General features: G+C 39.3%; 1 protein-coding gene across 1 annotated transcript in view; it reads left to right on the forward strand.

Annotated features, from left to right (window-relative positions):
* Window positions 1-16,992, forward strand: part of LOC121950977 (uncharacterized) — a 39,817-nt gene that overhangs the window by 106 nt on the left and 22,719 nt on the right. Inside the window, exons 2-5 of the mRNA XM_088085008.1 lie at window positions 64-2,375; window positions 8,553-8,675; window positions 10,788-10,910; window positions 16,316-16,374. Of these exons, the coding sequence (XP_087941134.1) occupies window positions 64-1,247 (1,184 nt within the window). The 3' untranslated portion in view covers window positions 1,248-2,375; window positions 8,553-8,675; window positions 10,788-10,910; window positions 16,316-16,374. The remainder of the gene's footprint in view (window positions 1-63; window positions 2,376-8,552; window positions 8,676-10,787; window positions 10,911-16,315; window positions 16,375-16,992) is intronic.

Consider the following 16,992-nt stretch of genomic DNA (forward strand, 5'->3'; position numbering starts at 1 on the left):
ATTAACTGTGACCCGGTGTGTCCGCAGACAAGCTGCGTCTTTGTGGACGCCGTTGACCTGCAGACTCGGGCCGGTGGAGGCGGGTTATCAGGATCATCTCTGCAGGACCAGGAGAGGCTGCTGCGATCTGCCTGCAGGAGTCATTGTTCAGGGCCGGACCAGATGCTCCAGAGGAGAGATTACCATCGCATCACTCCTCAGCGGGGAGTCCGGGCCTCCTCACCCGCTCCTGCGTCACTGTCTCCCCCCTTCTCTCCTCATTGTGTCTTTTATCTCTGCGTTACTCCTTTTATCTCCTTACTTATACCACCTGCCCTGTTTCCTCTCCTTCTACCTCATCTCCTCTGATTTCTCTTTTCTTTCCTCAGTCCTCGCCTCCTCTCCATGTCTCTCCCTTTTCCTTTACTCCTCCCGTCTCCTATCCAGTCCCTTTCTCTTCTGTATGTCCCCCTCCCTCCTCTTCTCCTTCCTTTTCCTCTTCTTTATTCTCTCATCTCTTTCTCTCTCTCCTCTCCTCTCCTCACCTCTCTTTTCCTCTCCTCTCCTCTTCTCTCCTCACCTTTCTTCTCCTCTCCTCTCCTTGCCTCTCCTTTCCCCACCTTTCCTTTTCTCTCCTTTATCTCTCCTCCCTTACCATCCTCCCTTATCATTTCCTCTCCTGTACCCGTCCTTCTACTCCTTCCTTCTCCCTTATTTCTCCTCTCCTCGCTCCTGTATTCTCCTCCCCTGTCTTCTTTTCTTCCTTCTCTCCTCTCTTGTCATTCCTTGTCTCTCCTCTTTTCTCATTTCTCTCTCTCCTCTGCTCCTTCACCCCCTTCCCTGCCCTCTTTTCTCCTCTTTGTTTTCCTTTTCTCTTCTCTCCTACATTTCCTCTTATCTCCCTCCTTCATCTGATCGTGACTCTACTCTCTCTCCTTTTCCTCCTTCTCTTCTCTCCTTGTCCTGCCTCTCCTCTTTTCTCTCCCTCTCCTCTACCATCCATCTTTCCTCCTCACTCTTCTTCAGTCTTTTATCTCCTCCTCTCTCCTCCTCTCCACCCGGCACAGATAACAACTGAGGGCTGTCTTTGGTCAAACACAGTCCATGCTGTTCTCCTCCCTCCCCTCCTTCCTCCTCCTCCTCCTCCTCCTCCTCTCGGCTGTTATCAGTCTCCGTCATGGAGGTCTCTCTCTAATGAAATTCCCCTGGTGATCACGCTGACGGATCTAAAGGCAGTGTTTGTTCGAGGACCACATCTGGGGGCATGAAAAGGACCAGCAGCTGTAATCTGATTATAAAAAATGTTATCTGGAATCTGCCCCCAAAACCCGAAACACATTTAGCAAGTTACAATGCATTTGATTAAAAGGACTTTGTAGAAACTTTAAATATTCAGTGATTAATCTCGTGGCGGACGACTGACAATCAGCCATTACCTGTTGCTTAACAGTTAAAATCACACAAAGTGTGCGAGTGACTCTAGCGTTTTTAGAGTTCTTAAAAATCTACTATTAAGCCGACAAAATGTGGGAAAAAAATAGATGAATGACTCATTAGTTTTATCCTTTTAGTGTGCAAAAGGTGACATGTTTGGGTTGCAAAATTAGAAGCAATTTCCTTACTTGATTAATCATTAAAATGAATCAATTAACTGATAAATAGTTATTTATAATACATCATTTCATAGCCTATTGATTAGGCTACTCTATTAAAATTGAGATATCGTAATTTTTTTCCTTCTTTTTTTTCTTTTTCTGTCTTTATACACATAAACACGACAAGGAAGGGAACAACATGGGAAACAAGTAAAATAATACTCCAAATAATTCTAATAATAATATTTTACAAAAGCAGCTACATTTGGGGCAATTTGTCAAATATGACACCCGTGTTTATGTTTCCATCTGGCTGCATTTCTATCATTCCATCACTTTTTGTGACTGCATGTGTAAAATGACATAACAAATTAATAATTAAAATAAACATTAAATGAAATAAAGTAGAATTAAAGGGAGGATGTTACCGGAGCGGAGATACGTTCATGTGTGTATGTGTATATTGATTTTAGTTTAATTTATATCAGTAAATGTTTGTGTGTAGCTGTTCATTGTAGATTGTAGAAAGTCCATTTTTGATGGTGAGATTTGCCCTCTAAGGAGCTAAATGTATGCAGCCTGTGGGACTAATTAACAGCTCCTGGTTCTTAATTAGTCTCACCTGTGCAGGTGTTGGTTCGTTTCTGTCTGAAATTTTCTGTGTCCCTCAGTTTCACCTGATGAAGATCCAAAATGTATTTCTAATCAGTTTTATTGCAAGCAGAAGAACAATCTCCAGAAGTCCTCTCTTGTCCTGCTGATGGATATCTCCTCCGGTGCAGCTGTCTACAGAAACTACAGGTATGCATTAACTTTTACAATCAAGACTTTCCTTTATTTAACCCCCTTCTCTTTTTTTGTGCAAATTTTCATGTAATTTTCTTGTACTTTTTTTAAAAACTAATTTCTTGCTTATTTCTGGATAATTTTCTCTCATTGCCTTCTCTCCATGTCTTTGAAAGAAATTCATTCTGGAAAAAAAAAACAGTTTTTGGATTTTGTATTTAAATTTAAATCAAAATGAATCTGATCCACATCCTGTTCAGCCTCATAATTACATTTGTTGTATCCCTTGTTTAGACCTCTTAGAGCAGGTAGCACACATCTTACAAATAAAGATACCATTTTCTAAGCATTGAGGGTTTTATTTTTCATAGAAGCTAAAGCTGTCAAAAATATTTAACTGAAACTTGTAAAGAATCAATAAAGAATTCCCAGCGGAGCATTTAACCCGGCACGTAAACACAGTGAGTTTAACCAGCGATAGGACTTGAGTGATTGCCCCTGCGACCTCGCGCTGTTGCGAAAGATTCTTGTGCTTTGTGTAGACAGTCTTGATTTACTTGCATGCCATAAGAAATGATACAAATTGCATGTCACTTAAAAGCTTCTTGGAAGAGTCAGATCCATTTCCCAATGTGATTTGTAATCGTCTCCAGACATAGCTTCTCCAGTCGTCTCCCACCTCCTAGATCACGACTCCGACATCACAAGTTACTCTGCGGTTTCTCCCCGCGGGGACGAGGGCAGCGGTTTTTCAAAAGAGAACCTCTACTTGCGATTCAGATGTGTGTCTTGCTGTTTTGGCAGAGCACATCAAACCGGACAACCTCGACAATATTATCATAAAGGCCTGTCAAAGCAGAGAGCTGAATGTTAAGTAAATCTGCGGTGGAGGAAGAGTGAACAATAGCTGTGTTGAAATGTTGCTGTATGTGAGTTGGCCCGGAGTCCAGAGCCTCGCCGGCCTTTTTTTTCCCCAGCAGGTGTTCAGATATCAATTATCAGTGGTTGTTTCTTCAGTCTGCGTTTGCTGTTTAATCTGAGGATTCCCCGCTGAGGGAAAATACACGATAAAAAGGTATCGCTTCGATTTCTGTCTGCTCGACCTTCCTCTGTCCTGTCTGTGTCCGAGCGTGGAGGGAAACTTAGATGTCAGCCAGCCGCGTTGGGGTCTGGTGTTCATGAGAGGTCTGTTTTTAGTTTGCCAGACACTCGCTGATCAACACAAGGTTAGAGGGAGTCCCTGAAAAATATTGATATCACTAGAGGCACTTTTCGGTGGAATTGGATATGAAAACGTGTTACATGCAAATAGTGTCCCTGTTTTTTAATCTCTGACTATGCCTTTGGTGGTTTGCAGCTAGTCTCACAAACCACTGGACCGATCAAACTCATATTTTTTGTGCTTATTTATGCTCGAGGACCTCTTGTGGTGATAAACAGTTGTTTAAAAACCTGCTTTATTGACCGTTTTTTAGCTTCATTGACCGGTGACACTCCGATCGTCGTATCCAGCCGGAAGTGTAGTTTTCTGGAAAGAGAGAACCCGAGTAAATGAGTCCTAAAACCCAAAAATCATTTTAGCACTCTCGGTTCCCTCGTCTTAAAGTCAGCGGGGTTTTTTTGGTTCTTTTTTGTTTGTTAGAGGCTTTAAATAAGGTCTGTAGTTAACCCAAGCTTAAGAGACTTTCGTGATTTGTTCTACGACATAAAATGTGTCAGTAAATACACCACTCGTGATCTTTGAAGCTTTACGTGTTTAGAAAATATGTTTGCTAACAAGTGGCTAAATGAAACTACAGAGCGGCATCTCAGGAAATCATGCTGAACTCGGCTTTACAGCCTCATAGCAGTGGTAAGGCGATGGCGGTGTACTTCGTTTTCGCCTAGCATTAGCTTTGTACTTCTGGAAGCTGCATTTAGACTTTAAAATCCTGAAAATGGTGTTTATTTGTGAAGATCTTAACAAAACATGTAAGTATCATAAACTTTTGTTAATAAAAGAGCTTATTTTCTCCAATAATCCGAAATCCAGTGGAAAAAATGGGCTTTTTGATGAGGGATTTCCGTGTCTGCCTACAAAAAAACGTCATCCCTGGAGTACTCTATGAGTCAAGCCGCCCTTGCTTCTTTCATGTGTCGTTTTTAAGCGGCATTATCTTTAGCTGTAGTGTCAAACCGATGTGTAGAGAAATAGGTCACTACGCTTGAGTAAGCACAAGGAACCCCGAATCAGCATAATGGTCTCGTCACCGCCGCTCCACCTGTTCCCTGCACAGTGCGTCCATTTTACAGCAACTGTTGGCCTTAAGAGGGGGGTGAAATCCCTCTGAGGCGGCCCGCCGACCTTCTCCCTACGAGGTGTTTATTGCAGCAGGTTGGACTTTAGGCACTCGAGCTATGTGACCCTCCTGATCCCACATTTGTATGAAAAAACAGTCCTTTCATTCCTCGGGCCGGAGCCCCTACCATCGCTAATCCACGGCCTGAAATCTTAGATTGTGGGAATACGGCAGAGAAACGTCTACCTTTCAACTCCGTTTGATTCTTTAAGTGTAAAGAATTTAAAGGCACTTCTGCTCCGACGGTGATAAACGTGGCTTCAGATGATTTCACAGGAAGTATGTGCACGTAAACAACTGCTCAAATCTTTCCACCGTTCTCTTTGTTCTATTTCAATCAGTCAGCGAGCTGGCAGCCGCTACCTGGAAAATTAAGAGATTTCCTTTGAAAATGTCAGCCTCAACATCGGTCTGATTGAACAATCGCCTACGCTGAGCCGCGGTACATGGTGACGGGTGGGGGGTGCCAGATAGTGAGTTCAAAACCTTTGGCTGCGGTGCTGTTGACCACTTGTGACGGTTTTGAGACAAGGCGTCCAGTGTTCACAGAGCAGCTCTCCGTGGATGAGAGCAGACTGGGGAGGCTACAGCTGCTGATAACGCTAATGCTCTGGACTGATTTGAGTCATGTGTTATAAGATGAAAGCAGACGCACTGAGGGTGAAGTTTAAAGTGGTAATCTCCGGATTCGTGTTGCTTTGATTTCGGTGACATCTGTGGCGCTAAGCGGTTATTGCTGTGGTGTTTTTTTCACCACTTTTCCCAGAAATCACTTGTCAAACAGAGACTTTTATTTCCTGTGAAGGTTAAATGTTTTTGATGTTGACAAGACGTGTATGGCAGTGTTTTATAAGCTCTAAGGTTCTTTAATCTCTTGGTTTGTATCGACAGAACGAGCTCCACAAAACTTTTTAGCCTCTTTAAGCTGCAGGCTACCTGCCGAGCAGCGAACAGCACACACACTTAGCATCGAGTTATTAAACTTGGAGCATTTAGCAGATAAATAAATAGCCTTATATGTTCTAAGGCAGTGGGTCCCAACTGGTCCATTCACAGGATTTCTCCATCCGTTCAGGGTTTACACGTTATATGAATTACGGCATATTCAAATTTATTTCACAAAATGTAAATAACACAATGGTGAATACAAAAATAAAAACGTACTGCAAGTTTAAACAGAAGCAGCACTCAAAATAAAAGCTCTGCGGCAGATATTCACTGTACTTCAAAATAATTTGTTAGCAACCACCTTTTTTTTATTAACAATAAATAACATCTTCAAAATTTGGGGACGTCAGTTTCCATTAATTTTGTTTGATAAGCATAAAGCAGATCACGCGCTCTGGTGGGAGCTAATGTTAGATAACCAGCTTTGATGTTTACACGTTGCTGAACATGTTGATGCGGGTACGTAACGCCCATCTTCAGGTCTCACTGTTAACCATGTTAGCACCGCTAGGTGTGCTGTCACTGCTAATGATGACAATAGAGCTAATGTTGCATAAACGACAATACTTAATGGCTTTTACGGCTTTAAATTTAACCGGTATCTAACCAACAACCCATTGTCTTTGAGACAAGTGCTTCTGCTTATTTATTTCTGCATTTAAGGACTCAGTCTTGGAGCTCCCATTAATTACGGAGTCATCCAGAGATGACGAAGAGAGCTTGCAGTGCTCTGTGCATTGACAGCAACATCACTAATTTACACTTTGTTGCATTAACCTATTATTGATACATCAAATTTTCCAAGTGTGAAAATCTTTTCCTGTATTTTTGGCATTTCTACTCAGGTTTTTTATGCACAATTTAAAAATTCTCATATCGGCTGAACCGGGGATGCTGAAATGCTGATTTATATCCGAGTTTTACGACTCATTCTTGGAGCATGTACCTGACTACACGCCGTATGGGAATGGAGTGTGTGAATGTAAACAGGATGTGGCGCTGAGTCTAATTCTATACACTCACTCACTTAGCGCATGCCTTTTCCCTGCAGTGTACACACACCTGCGACACGGCCCTGTTGGCTGTTGGCTGGGCGCTATGAAAGGTTAAATAAACTCACATGATTAAATGGCTGCTGCTGTGAATAATTCACCAGCTTGATAAAGTTGATGCGAGTTAAGGACACAAAACTCGAGGCAAGTGGATGTACTTTGTGTGCGGACTTCCTGCTCACCAGTCACTGCTGTCTTCCACACACACACATAAACTAAACATGTGCATAGGTGTTGGGCAACGGATCTCATATCCGAGACACTTTAAACATAAACACGTGATCTCAAGTGTTTCCTATCCATCATGTCATGGACACGGAGGAATGAGGAGCACAGGGGGAAAAGTTTGTGATTTATTGACAACGCCTTTATGACTCTCCACACCTTCACTTGTTCAGATGTGAGAGGGCTTTTTTTGTGGAGGTAAAGGCAAAACGCCACCGCAGAGACGAATGTGCGTTATCTTTTTAACTCTGACACTTACAAATTAGTTCCTTTAACAAGGAAAGGCTGGCCATTACAACCAGAGTGAACTAGTTAATGATTAATTTTGTCATTAATTATTATTTTATGAGCTCTTTCATCAACCTGCTCTCATCCATCACTGTCCATAGCTGTTTTCTATCACCAGCAGTTGGTTTCTGTTGAACATTTTGGTGCTAGTGACAGTTTTTACTGAACTAATTTACACACTTGGAGGTGCATTTGGCTCCACTGTTGAAGTTTTAAGATATCCATCTTGTTTTTATGTTGGGAGGGAAAGAAATAGTCCCTATAAACAGTGACGGCAGTTTTGAAAGCTCATTGCATTCAACACGTTCTCATCCCAACTCGTCAGTGCCGTTCACGTCACGTTATTTCCTTGTGCAACAAAGGCATGTGGTTAGGTTTAGAAGAAAATGTCATGGTTTAGCTCATCATTCAGAATGGAAACAAATAGCTGAGGTGAAAGTCAAGGGTGTTTAGCAGTCCACCACCCCTCCCTCCTGCCCCTGCAGGGACTTTGCAGCTCCTTATATTACGTCGTTATCTGCAGCGTTTCAAACCGACATCGTCTGGTGGCGTATCAAACTGCCACAACAGGTGCCATCTGGCCGCATTACAAACGACGCTTCCCGGCGGTGTATGAGACTGCTGGAAAAAGGTGGCTTTTGGCATTGGTGTCACTGACAAAGTGGTGGTTTTAAGCAAAATGGAGTGTTTGTTTATATTAATCTATCTTAGTTTGTCTTTTAATTTATCTTTTAATCCATCCTATAATGTATTTTTAATGTATTCATTTTTCTCTGTCTTGGCCATGTTTAATTTCATTATTAGTGCTATTATTCCCATGTTTACATATATTGTTTGAATTGTATTTATTCTTATTGGTATGGGTTGTGATTTTGATTTTTGTTGTGTTGTTTCTCTCTCTTGTCTGGCCCTAATTTGACATTATTGTTTGGCTCTTATAGTTATGTTGCCTTTGTAAGAAACCCCTCTTGCTTTGCCTTGTTTGTCAAAGCATTTTGTGAACTCTGTTTTAAAAGGTGCCATGTGTATAAAATTATTATTATTGTTATTATTATTATTATTACTAAGCATTAAAGCATGTAAACATGTTCTATTAATAACCCAAAACACAAGAACCAGAAAACCAATACTATATGACCTTTAAGTGAGACAGTTTTTCAGTCATTTAGGTGAACTAACCCTTCTATTTATTGATTTAAATTGTCTGCAGCTCGCCCTCTGTCTGCAAATACTATCAATGTGATTTAAATCCTGTTAAACATCCTGTTACATGCAGATCTAAACCCACTCAGACACACTGAAAACATTAAAGGTTTTGAGCTCTTTTTTTTTTTTGTTAGATTTTTCTGAAGAGGCTCAGAAAAGCGAACGCCCACTCCAATCTGCATCTGCGGGTAGCTGGTTCACATCGAGGCAGCCGTCTAATGAGAAGCATTCCTGCGTGAGAGAGGAGAAGATGGCCGGTCTGCAAGTCCTTTAATTTTCAAGATTTGTACCTTTGATTTTGGCTTCCCCCTAATCACCCCACTCCAACGACACCAGGTTGCCTGTGTGTGCATGTGAGTGTGTGAGTATGTGTGTGTGTGTGTGTGTGAGGGGATGGGGGATTCACACATGTGGTTTTGGGTAGTCTTCAAGGGCAGGCCACATGTTGCTGGAGTTGCTATCTGCTTGGCGAAGGTGGTGCCGAGGATGAAATGTGATAGGCGATGTTTTTTCTTCTGCCTCGGTCCCACAGAGAGGAATGCAGACAGTTTGGTTGGGGGTCTGTCATTACTCCCAAATAGAGAGTAATCTAATTACTGATGTCAGTGACGTCTAGCTCCTGTGTGTTATATCGCATGATTGCAGTTGGGTCTATCCAGTGCAGAGCTGACGAACCTCTGGTGACATTAAAATGACTTGCACACTTTTTCTGAGCTTTTAAACTTCAAAAAGCGAAAGATTGACAGGTAGATATGAAAGAATTTGTCCTGAAAGGATGTTTTCATATTAATGACATACAGAGCAAAGAACCCACATATATAGGAATCATGTTTTATGTGATTTAATCTCTTGATCCTCATTTTCCTTCTTTAAACTTTCCCTCAAGTAATCCATGCTGTAATGTTTGTTTGTTCCAACACTTCATCAAAGTGTTGTTAAAGCTGCACCAGATGTCCTGTGCATCATTGTATGCACAGATCCTTTAATTTAGTCTGACATATTTGGTATTTTTGGAAACTTTGAGATCTCCACAAGAATGTAAACTTCATTTCTGGAGTTTTAACAATGCTTGGCCAAACAAAATGAGTTTGTAGCGATTAAAGAGTTCAAGAGGTTAACCCTGTGATTGCAATTTGGCTTGATTTCTTTCAAAAACATGGGAAGATGGCAACCGAACAAGAAAAAATAAATTAACCAAAAATTAACAACAAATTTGTAGAAAAAAAGTACAAGAAAAAAAAGTTAAACAAACAAACGAACACAGAAATAACCTGGAAAAAAATAGTTTTGTAACATAATTTTAAATATGTAATTATGATCGTTATGAAGCTTATTAAATATAATTTAAATACTAACTTCTTGCAATTTGTGGAAAATTTCTTGCCAAATTGCTCATTGACCTTGTTCCCATGTTTTTGAAAGAAATCCCACCAATTTGCTGCAAGTTCAAAGGTTTAAATACTTGTGAAAGGTATCTGAAAGTGCAACAAGAAAAGTGATGTCACTCCAGGTTTCAAAGGGTTAAAGCTCAAATACCCCTTTTCCACCAATATGGAATCAGTTGCGTTCTGGTTCCCACACTTAATTTTGAGTCATTCGAAGCATTTCAACCAACAAAAAAAAGAGTTCAGAACCCAAAAAGCTGGCTCGCAGCTGGAACCAAAAAAATATTTCTTGACCTGAAGTGCAAACTGTGACGACATCAGTGTGATATTCTGAAGGCTGGAAAAAGAGGATGGAGAAGGCAACAATGATGTTAACTAGATGTTAAGTTTGAAATTACTGAGGGAAAGAAAGTGTGCAGGCTCATTAATAGTTGGATCTATGCCTGTTTTTTTGGATAAAAACAATTATCTGTAATCATAGAGCAAAAGTTTGCAGGTGACCAGTGCGATCCGTCTTTTTGCTAGTTTGCTTCTATTGTGCGAAATCCTCTAATGATGACACATCCGATGCAGGATGCATAATGTTAATATATCATAATACAAACAAATTGACCAAAAGCAATTAAAACCACAAATAGAATAAAAGAATAAGCCTAAATAAGTCACCCTCAATTGTTTCATTATCTAGCAAAACATTTATTTAAACAAAAACAATGTGTGTTCACCACTGTGGTGCAATTCAATACAATTCAATTTAATTCAGTTCAATTTAAAGAGGCTTTATTGGCATAGGAAAAAATATATTTACACTGCCAAAGCAAGTGTGAATGGAAAAAAGTACACACAGTAAGTAAAGATTTAGACATTTATTCATATACATGTCACTTCTGATAACCCAGAAACACTTAGCAAAACTGTTGGGATTGAACGTACCCCTGCTGTGTTTCCTTCTACTTTACATTGTAAATATCCTACATTTCCCAGAATGCATCTTGCCCCAGACTCCCTCTATGCCGCAGTGAGCTACAGGTGGTTTGAGAGGTTTCCAATCAAGTCATGCCAGAAGAACTCCAAACACAGCATGCCCTGTGGCTGCATCATATTACGGTAAATTCTGCCTTCTACAATTGATTTCTCCCGTACAGCTGCTGAATGTTTGTTACAAAATGTTCAGTCCCTGAAGACGAACTCTGTGTTTGATTTTGAGGGACTGAAACCAAAATCTACTCTCAGAAAGATGAAACACTTTGCTCTGTGTTGTGTGCAACACAGAGCAACAGCATGGAGACAAGAATGAGTCTGCAGTAGTTTAACAACAAACAGTTTCATCTCAAGCTCCAATTATAAGCTTTTAACTCTCTAGTTTTGCTCTCAGCTCTGTCGTGTGTTTGGACAGAGTCTTGGAAATGGATCTGTTGACATGCAAGTTAAGTTTTTAGAACTTCTTGTAAGTACTGACTTAAAAATCCAGGTCAGACAGCCAGTTGTCATGAACTCATTGATGATTAGTGTCTTCTTTTTGTCAGTTAGCTGTGATTGTTTTGCCTCAGCAGCATAAAGCAGCGTAGACAGAAACATCTGGACTCACTTGTTTAGCATCTGCGTGAAGAGAAAGCAGCATCAGGACAGATCTCCTAGACGTTAACTCAGATGTGGAATATTTGCCAGCCAAAAAGATTTATGCAGCCTGGATTTATGCAAACCTTTGTGTCTCTGCTTTGTTTGAGGTATTGGGAATTAAAGTGTTTCAGGGCTTAATTTTTGTTTTTGTTGTTGTTGTTTTAAGTTTGTAACAAATGCATATATGAATGCATTTTTGGACCTCTTTATGGGGCCTCTAGGGGACCCCAGAAAAAGCTGTTAATACAACTTTAAAATATGATTAAAGTTGATATGCAGTTATCAACAGTTGTCTATTTTTCAACAGATATGCAGCAATGTGAACATTTTTAGGCATTATGTTTGTGGCCACCTGGAGAATCTAAGACAGGGGTCTCCAAACGTTTTCCCTTGGAGGGCCAAAACTGAAACTTGATGGTGGACCATGGGCCCAAAGCAAACACCTGTTATATTTTAAAGATGCAAAATGGCAGAAGGATCCTATTTTCCTTATTGAAATGCCTTTTTCTCCATGCAAATCTCCCTTCCTTCTCATTTTTTCTTGCTGTACTTGTACCAAACTGACTCTGTGCAAAGTGTCACTCTCTATTTTAAGAGCATTTTTCTCACAAAAATAAAACAGCATATACAGCAATTTATATTATAGTTTTTATGCTTCCTCACAGGCCGATGTAGAGAGCTACGCAGATAGCTGAGTCCGTAGGCATTACGTTTTCCGGTTGTCCGTCCATCCCATTCTTGTGAAAGTGATATCTCAAGAGCAAAGACAGGAATTTATTCAAATTTGGCACAAACGTCTCTGCAGACTCAGTTATGAACTGTTTCGATTTTGGTGGTCAAAGGTCAAGGTCCCTGTGACCTTACATTCATCTTGTTCCAGTGAATGCCATATCTCAAGAAGTCCACGAGGGAGTTTACAAAAATTTGGCACGAACGTTCACTTGGACTCAAGATTGAACTTACTAGAATTTGGTGGTCGAAAGTCACTGTGACCTCACAAAATTTTCTTTTGGCCATAATTCAAGAGTTTTTACGCTAATTATTGCAACATTTCATACAAATGTTTAATATGCTATAATAAGGAAATGATTACATGTCATATACAAAAGGTCAAAGGTCAATTTTAATGTTCTGCAAAAATACTTTTCTCTAAACTGTAAGTGCAACTTGACTGATGTGCAGAGGCATACAAACAACAATTGTAGTTTTAAATACATTTTGAACTTTTGCTAGAAACATTTGTAGGGACCAAATCAAACCTTATTGTGGGCCCCACTCTCAGCAGCACTGATTTAAGGACGATATGTTCTCCTTTTAGTAGTTTTGTGTCCACCAGCTCTTGAGCGGCCCTTTAAATGCTAAAAGCTTCACTATATTCACCAGATGGCTGCTAACTTTGGATTTTGTTGCACAACAAAGAGAGCTACAGTTTGGAAGAAATGGAAGAAAATTCCAAAATATTTGAAAAGAAAAAGTGAATCATCGATGGCATATTGCAAAAATGTTACATAACTTCACATTTGATTATCCTTCCTCGATGATTGACGTTAGTATTTGGAAAATGCATCTTTCATCTGGACTGAAATGAAACACTCTGCTGAGGTCATGCCATTAACTTGATAATAAAATAAAATCAGACTTTTTGGAAAGAACACCAGCTTCCACGACCTCCAAATGACAGTCTATCTCCCCATGTGGCTTTGTCAACAATATTCAACAAAAAGCTTCTCCAAGCAGTGATAATTTTAACAGTTTCTGGGTTCGTGTTCGGTGCTTCCTTCGCGGTGAAGCAGCCAGCAGAGCGAGACGTCCTGCGGGTCAGAAGCCTCAGCGCCGTGGAACAGATGCACACGATTAACTCAGGCTACTTCAGATTAGTCGCCTTTTGAAGTTCAAGTTCCTTTTTTGTGACATTTTCTTTTGGAGACCAGCGATGCCTCGTAACCCGAGACAGAGGGGAGGGCTGGGTGAGCTCGGAGTGGAGGCAGGGGGAGGCCAGTGTGGGGGTCTTTTTGGGTGGTCTGCCCCAGAATTAGGAATGCTGAGAGTTTGCCTTTGAGCTCATACAGATTGCTCTGTCCCGCCGTATCTGATTGGGCCTTCAAACCGTTCCACCTCCTAAAATGCACATTAGATCTTCGTGCTGCACTGAAATGTATCTGCGACCTACGCAGTCATTACGGCATGATCTGATGTTGAGAACAGATACCAGAGCGTGTCCTTACTTCACAGTTAATATTTTCAATATTATTTGCAAAAAGCAGATCCAAAGGAGGATTCTGGGCAGCCACAGAAAGAAATACTTATTCAAAAGGTTTATTTAAAGCACATTTTAAACAGAAAAACAAAACATTGAATTAGCTTTTGTTATTTTTTTTTTAAAAGCTTATTGTGATGGACACACATTTGCACAAAAGCACAATACTTTTATTATTTTATTAAATCATCGTGATATGAAAAAATGTTTCCAACTATGGAAAATTGTTATTGTTATTGTTATTCAACAGCAAATAAGTAAAAACATAGGGCCTCAATGCCCATGAGGCTATGACTGTTAAACTGCTTAAACTGTAAAACCCCAATACAAAAAACAGTTGGGACACTGTGTAACACATAAATAGAATCTGCAAATCTTTTTTGACCAATATTTAATTGAATGCAGTACAAAGACAAGATATTTGATTTTAAAACTCATCAATTTTATTTTTTTAATTTTTTTATTTTTTCCTGTTAATATACGCTCATTCTGAATTTAATGCCTGCAATATGTTCCAAAAACGTTGGGACAGGAGCACAGTTACCACTCTGTTACTTCAACATTTCTTTAAGCAACACTCAGTAAGTGTTGGGGAACTGAGGACACTAATTTTTGATGCTTTGAAAGCGAAATTTTTTAAGATGTTTTTTAGGATTTTGGGACATTTTTAGGATTTTAGGGCATTTCTAGGACTTTAGGGCATTTCTCAGATTTCAGGATGTTTCTGGGATTTTAGCAGGTTTCTAAGATTTCAGGACATTTGTAGCGTTTTTGGACATTTCTCAGATTTCAGTACATTTCTAAGATTTTAGGATATTTCTAAGATTTTAGGACATTGAATTCAGCTGCTCAACAGTTTGAGGTCTCTCTGTGTTATTTTGCACTTCATGATGCACCACAGTCCAGATCTGTCTTAAAGAGAGACATGTCTGGACTGCAGGCAGGTCAGTCTAGCACCTGCACTCTTGTTATGAAGCCTCGCTGTTGTAACTCGTGCAGAATGTGTCTCGTTGTCTTGCTGGAATAAGCAGGTATGTCTCTGAAAAAGACATTGTGTGGATGGCAGCATATTTTGCTCCTAAACCTGTATTTGACTGTTTACTGACAAGTGTTTTCCAAAATGCGTGTGAGCCCATGTAGTAATATCCTTTATACAGTCATGATGGTTTTTAATGCAGTGCCACCTGAGGGGTCAAAGGTCATGGTATTCCGTGTTGGTTTTCAGGTTTGTCCCTTATGAGCAGAGACTTCTCTGGATTCTCTGAATCTTTTGATTATATAATGGAATAAAGATAATAAAATCTCTAAATTCTTTGCAAGTGGGCATTTAGAAACGTTTTTATTAACCCTTTGAAACCTGACCAAAAACATCCGGAAAGAAGGCAATAAGCAATGAAAGAAGAAATTGCCTAAAACCTTAAGAATTAGTAAAAAGTAAAAGAAAATTACCTGATGATTAAAAAAAAAAGAAAGTAAAAAAAGAAGAAAAAGACTCTGAAAAAGTTCCTAAACAATTATGATAATTCTGTAAATAATTCTTAATATTTAATTTTCATCATTTTAAATATATTTCTCTGTTCAGTTTGTGGAACATTTCGTTTGAAAGCAGCACAAGAAAAGTGATGTCGCTCCAGGTTTCAAAGAATAAACTTTGTGAACTTTATGCGGTGGCATTATTTGTGTCAAATATGTCACCACAGCAGATTGAAGTAAGGTCGTTATAATTTGTTTTAGACCTGTAATTTTACCACCTGTACTTACTGCTTAGATTTTTGTTCACATAATGTCAACACATTTGTAGTAAGAGGAAGTTTTATTTTGAAAATACTGATTTGGAAATGACATGTGGAAATCAGTTTTATCATGCATTTATCAATATAAACCTTTCAAGTGCGTTGGCCTTGGTGGGCCCAGACCTTTACATGCCTGCAGCCCCAGATGAAACATTTCACTTGGCTCTTCTCTTCTGGACGAATGTGACACATGTTGATGTCAAACACCCCTGAAATACAACGTGATGACAGCTTGAATGCTGGTCCAGCTTTTTTTTTCAGTGTGTGAACTGTGCAGCAGTCAGGGTGTGTTGTCACAGGCTCGGGTGGCTGCAGGCTGCGTGCAAGACAGCGAGGCCTTTAGTAGATTTTAAATATATAAAGGACAGCGATTAGGATGTCTGCTGCACTGTTAATGGTCAAAGAGCACTCTGCATATTATTTCTTGGATAAACTCCAGTTTGGCTGATGGAGGGCTGAATGTGAGGAGATTCTTATCAACTAAATATACCTCTATTTGAGCTCTAAAACCTTTTAAATGAAAAATAATCCATGTCAACTTGTAGGGAGTGCATCTATAGTATATTCCCAGGGTCCTCTGTTCCACAGCTTAATAATATGATACCTTAAGAAGACTTTTTACGTTTTATATTCTCAGCATTGCCTTTTTTCGAGGTAAAATGTCCATTATGTTTCTGAGTAGGTTATGCTGAAGTCACCCACGTAAAGCTTATAGCTTAATGATGATATTGTCCTTCAAACATACGCCTAAAACATAGACGTGAATATCTCCACAGTGGCTTTATGTATATTTATCATTGAAACTGCATTTGAAACATCCATTTTATTTCATTTTTTTGCAGTTTGAACTGAATCTCTTACTATAAGAAACTCTTGGAACATAAGGATGACCTCAGGCTATGTAAGTACAGTTTTTGTGATCCATTAATTTTTAACTATGAAATGACAGCATTGTATGATCTGATATTATTTAGTATTTGTCTTTCAAGTGGAGGTTGTTTTTCTTGAAATGCATTCACCTTGCATTATTATTGTCAAAAAAAAAATCAGATAAATCAATCAGATAAATCGATCAGATAAATCGATCAGATAAATGCCACAAAAACCACAAATATCTGTGTCCCAAAGATTTGGCTAAAAAACTCTAATCTGTTTATCTTAATTAAACAAATTAGGTCATTCATAATCTTTATATGATAATCTTTCCAAAAAGCTGAAGAATCCCTGACCTCAACTCCATATTTCAGCATTTGTTAATCCTTTGAAACCTGGGCAAAGTGGTCTGATTTCTTGCAAAAACAAGGAGAGATGGCAGTGAGCAACTTAATAAGATATGGCCCCAAAACAAGCAAGAAATTAGGAAAAAGTTACAAGAAAATTCTAAAAAAAAAAAAAAGAAAAGACGTTAAAAAAAAATTTAAAGAAAAAAAGAAAATGACCCAAAAATATCTGTATACATTTTTTTATGTAGTATAATTTAATAGTATAATTCTAATAACTATTTTGGACATGTTTCCTA

This window comes from Plectropomus leopardus, chromosome 12 (genome assembly GCF_026936395.1).
Source record: "Plectropomus leopardus strain MGB_pleo_1.0 chromosome 12, ASM2693639v1, whole genome shotgun sequence".
NCBI lineage: Eukaryota > Metazoa > Chordata > Actinopteri > Perciformes > Serranidae > Plectropomus > Plectropomus leopardus.